Source organism: Meles meles, chromosome 1, assembly GCF_922984935.1.
Source record: "Meles meles chromosome 1, mMelMel3.1 paternal haplotype, whole genome shotgun sequence".
Classification (NCBI taxonomy): Eukaryota; Metazoa; Chordata; class Mammalia; order Carnivora; family Mustelidae; genus Meles; species Meles meles.
In genome coordinates, this window is record NC_060066.1 from 182,213,133 (window position 1) to 182,218,310 (window position 5,178).

The window sequence follows — 5,178 nt, forward strand, 5'->3', positions numbered from 1 at the left end:
AAGACAAAAAAGGTACTGGAGTCTCTTTACTCTGGGCTCCAACTCATTATGGAAAGTGGAAAGTATGTGCTTGGGTACAAGCAGACTCTGAAAATGATCAGACACAGCAAAGTGAAACTGATCGTCCTTGCCAACAACTGTCCTGCCTTGAGGAAATCTGAAATAGAGTACTATGCCATTTTGGCCAAAACTGGTGTCCATCGGTATAGAGGCAATACTACTGAACTGGGTTTGGAATGTGGGAAATACTGTGGGGTATGCACACTGGCTATCGTTGATCCAGGTGATCCTGATATTATTAGAAGCATGCCAGAACAGACTGGTGAAAAGCAAAACATGCAAAATTCATCTTTAATGAAACTGGCCAGAGCTCGTTTAAAAAAAAAAAAAAAAGTAAAACATAGCTAGAAAGCAGAACTAACAAACTATAAAAAAGTAATTGAAAAAAAGTTAAAGAGGGAAATAACTGGAGGTCACGAGAGGTCCCTCCTCTGATAACTTGTAGTCATTTTGAGTGGGAAGGCAGAAATAAGCATCAATATGATGACTTCCCCATAAAAGAATGCAACCACCACTACCAACATTCTTCACTAAAACTTGCAAAGTTTGTGCTCACTAATTTTCTGGAGTCCTGAGGTTTTTTGAAAACCACCCCCCCCCCCCCAAGAGAGAAGCAATTCCAGGAAGTAACTTTAGTGAAATGAAAAATAGACGCTTCTACCCTGGGACACACCTGACTTCAAAACCAGCTTATAGGTAGAGAAAAAAATCAAATATTCAGGGGCAAAAGGAAGTTAATCTTGGCTAAAATGGATGTCAGAGAAGATATCATTGCAATGAAAGCCAAAGCAAGAAAGGGATAACCTAAGGAGAGCCTGGAAATATATGTGTAGGAGTGAAAATTACTCCCAAAGTCAAATCACGGCGAAGCAGTGGAGTGACACCTCCGCGGCACGGGCAGAGAAGGTAAGACAAAGGAATATAAACATTTCATGAGGATGACTTAAAGATTCTAAGTCAGAAAACAAGTTGACACTTGTGATCATACCTACAAAGTGAGTGAAAAATTGCATTTTACCTGTAAATATCCTTCAATCTTTCCCAAGAGCTAAATAAGGTGCTCTTTACTATGTAATAATAGGAGTTTCACTTTTTACTGCCTCCCTCATTGAACGGTGCCTACTAAGCAATTATATTTCAGCGGTGCTGCATCTTTTCCCTTTTCCCCTTCTTCTGAAGACTAGAAAGAGATGAATGCACAAAAGCAGTGAGAATTTCACTTTAAGGCTATCAGTTTTAAGAAGCACTTTGCACAAGTGCGCTGCGTTTAAGAATGCTTTTGATACATCCATCTTTCCGTGGGACAACCCAGCCTGGTGTGAAGAACAAGTACTATAAACCAAGAAACCAATTTAGATAAATTTAGAATTTAGATAAATTTAGGTAAATCTAAATTAAAAAAAAAAGATAAAAAGAACTTCGAGGGCGCCTGGGTGGCTCAGTGGTTTAAGCCGCTGCCTTCGGCTCGGGTCATGATCTCAGGGTCCTGGGATTGAGTCCCACATCGGGCTCTCTGCTCGGCGGGAGCCTGCTTCCCTCTCACTCTCTCTGCCTGCCTCTTTGCCTACTTGTGATCTCTCTCTGTCAAATAAATACATAAAATCTTTAAAAAGAAAAAAAAAAAAGAACTTCGATAGAATTTAGATAAATCATATACTTTCTCTATTATCCATTTTTTAAAGTTTATTTATTTAAGTAATCGCTACACCCAATGTGGGGCTCGAACTTACAACCCCAAGATCAAGTGTTGCATATTCCCACAGCTGAGGCAGCCAGGTACCCCATAAAGTGAGTGGTCTCTTTTTTTAAAGTTATCTCTAGGCCCAATGTGGGGTTCAAATTTATGACCCCAAGATCAAGAGTCGCATGCTCTATAGACTGAGACAGCCAGGTATCCCTCTATTATTCTAATAGTCACTTTTTTCCTATATATATCGTATGGTTGGTTGTTTTCGTTACTGTTGTTTGGTGACAAATTACACAAAAGTAAGGTTAGGTATTGTTAAGGAATGCCTTGTAAATATTAAATCCATTTTTAGATCATTATAAAGGCAGATAGATTATTATGCTTTTCTTTATTCCTTTCCTCTATTTTTTAACAACCTAACATTCTCTTGAATAAAAAGACCCATGAAACTTAAAAGTTTGAATAAATGCTGGAGGTCAGGTTAAAATTGGTATTTAAGAAATAATTCAACTTGTATGGCCTCTTCTTAATTTACATATTAGTCAATCAATAAACAAACATTTGTTCAGTGCTGCCTGTGTGTCAGGAATTATGTTAGGCTGTGGGAGGGGAGGGATCATCAAATCCGAGACAGTTTGGATTATAAGAAACATCTCAACTTTCTGAGCTGTTAAAATGTGGAAAAATATGCATCTAAGAAGTGATTTTATGTGAGTAAAAAACAATGAGCTTCCACAGTGAAAAAACAGAATCTATCCATAGTCTATCCATATCCAAGTGAGAGCTAGAAACACAAAGCATCTCCAGAAGTTTAGGGTAGCGTGAAGTCCCAAGGAGCTGAGAGAGGGTAGGGACGGAGGGGCCCTGTGTATGACATTGGCCTAGTTCCGTTAAAGCATTTTCTACCGATTCTATAAAGGCATTGGCAGGAAAAGAAAAAGTTAAAAACTAAGATTTATACTTTCCCCCCTGAAATGGGACAACTTTAAGTTTTGTTAAGACTCCTGAATTTTATAGTTATACCAACCAGAAACCATGATATCTCTTGTGTTGGAAAATTTAACTTACCAACAATTACGTAAATTATGAATTAAGCAAATACATACTTTGCTAAAATAAGAAGGAAACTTGGGGGAAATGGACCAAATCATTTAAAATTTAAGCTTGTAATAATGGATGAAAATACTCTGAGATCATAGTTCTGGAATCATTTCTATGCTGGGAGAGTGAAAATCAAAACTGTTCTCCAGGGGAAGTTCTAAACCGTGTATCTGCATTTACAGCTCTAGATCTGTTTCCCGGGCCACTACTAAGTCCCTGTTTCCCCACCCCCACCCGGAGCTCTAAGTATCAAGACCTCCAACCTCTGTTTAAAGAGGACCCCAGTTGATGCTACACCTAAGAATTCAATCTTAGGACAACTGTTCATTCCTCCCCTCAAAGAACCTTGAACTTCAAGCTTCTTAGCTCCTACTACTGTCCTCCGCTGCATCTACTGAGACTAATCACACTTCTGCATGAGAACAAATACTTGCAGGACCTTCCAGACCACAGCCGGCTTTTACTAAACCTTTGTGTCCACTGTTCTCCAGGAGTCAGCTGTGACTAAATCACCAAGCTTCATTCCACTTTCCATAAGTCAAAGCTCCAAACAGAATTACCTGCTCTCTTCCCAAATTTGTCCTCTATGGAACTATCGTCCTAAAATGTTCTACACTTCCTTAAGCCTAGTGTAATCTCTCTCCTCCTTCCCTACACAAACCCTCCATTTACCTTCTGGAATTTCAACTCCTCTACACATTCAATCATTTCCCGGAAAGTTCTTTCCACTTCAGTACTTATTTCAACCTGGCCTTCTCTAGGCCACTTCCCAGGCTGCTCTCTCCAGTGAGGTCTGTTTATATTTTTCACACCTATTTCATGTCAGGAGACCAGGATACTCCCCGGTGCTAGTCAGAGTCCACTGCTCCCCCACCCCTTTTGTGAAAACCCCTGCCTCCCTCTCCCTGATTAGTCACTGTAATTCACCTGCCCTGTGTGGACTCATCATTCACAGAAGACACTGGCACTTGGTTACTGTGTTCTCTTGTCTTGCAAGTCCTGCCGTCATCCTAAGTGAGTTCGAGTCCTCATGAAAGACCCACCTAATCGCTAATGTCCTCCTCCACTGCTATTTGGCCACCTACCCCCCAACAATCACTCATCACCTAAAACCCCTCTATTTTCCTTCTTTCTTTCTTTTTCTTTCTTTCTTTCTTTCTTTCTTTCTTTCTTTTTTAAGATTCTATCCATTTTTGACAGACAGAGATCACAGGCAGGCAGAGAAACAAGCAGAGAGAGATGAAGGGAAGCAGGCTCCCCGCCGAGCTTGATCCCAGGACCCTGAGATCATGACCCGAGCTAAAGGCAGAGGCTTTAACCCACTGAGCCACCCAAGTGTCCCTATTTTCTTTATTTCTAAAACCACTAATTCTTTTCCCCTCTTCCCTAAAATCACTAATTCTAATAGTCCACTTTCAGTTCAGTTATTACACCAGCCTGATGGCAAATTCCCTTCCCTCTGTTCGAAAAGATTACCGATCACTTCACTTCCCTTCTATCACCCCCTTCCTATCTTTACTTCTCTGTTTATCTGGCTTAGCGTTCATGGTCTATCATTTTACTAGCTCTTAGAATTACCCTGAACTCTCTCCTTGAATGCCCTCTTTCCTTGTCTTCTAAGTACACCACACTCTCCTGGTTTCTCTTGCTTGTCCAGCAGCCTTTCACAGACATTTTTACTGGTTTCTCTCTCCTCTATTACTAAACGTTTAAAATGCCAGAATCTTTCAGGGACCTGTCCTAGGTGCTTTTCTCTTTTCATTTGATACCTTTTCCTTAAGTAATCACAGCTCTTCCAATGGGTTCAATTACTACTATCAGTATGCTTATGCTCCTCAAATTCATATCCGAATTCAGAATTGTTGTTTGAGCTCCAGATTGATGTAATTAACTGCTTACCTGACATTCTCAGATGAATATTTCCAAGGTATCTTCAACTCAGTGTGTTCAGAAGTAAACTCATCACTTTCCCATTAAAGATATTCCTTCTAGAAACCTGAGTCACCTTTGACATCTCCCTCTCTCACTTCTCCCCATATTTAAGTAAGATCTGTTAATTCAATCTCCAAACTATTTCTCAAAATTTGTCCACTTTTCTCCATCCCTACCACCACCTCTCTGGTCCAAGTCATTACCACGTGCCATGACCATTAAGTGCTAGAATATACAACAGCAAAGGGGTCTCTTGTCTGGATCACTTAAATAACTGGTCACATTGAAATCCTTTTTTCCCTCCAGTCTATTTTCCACTTTGGAAACAAAGATTCAGTCTTTTTTTTTTTTTAAAGATTGTATTTACTTGTTTATCAGAGAAAGAGTAAAGCAGAGGG

At 39.9% G+C, this 5,178-nt stretch overlaps 1 protein-coding gene across 1 annotated transcript; it reads left to right on the plus strand.

The window, feature by feature from the left end:
* On the plus strand, positions 1-3,352 carry LOC123925225 (60S ribosomal protein L30-like). Its single transcript, XM_045978490.1, has 2 exons — positions 1-329; positions 3,340-3,352. Exons 1-2 carry the CDS (start codon positions 49-51, stop codon positions 3,350-3,352), a joined length of 294 nt encoding a protein of 97 aa, XP_045834446.1. The 5' UTR covers positions 1-48.
* The last annotated feature ends 1,826 nt before the right edge of the window (positions 3,353-5,178 follow it).

Bases quoted from the DNA above. Each gene is read 5' to 3' on its own strand.
- LOC123925225 (XM_045978490.1), top strand. From the start codon at position 49: ATGGAAAGTGGAAAGTATGTGCTTGGGTACAAGCAGACTCTGAAAATG.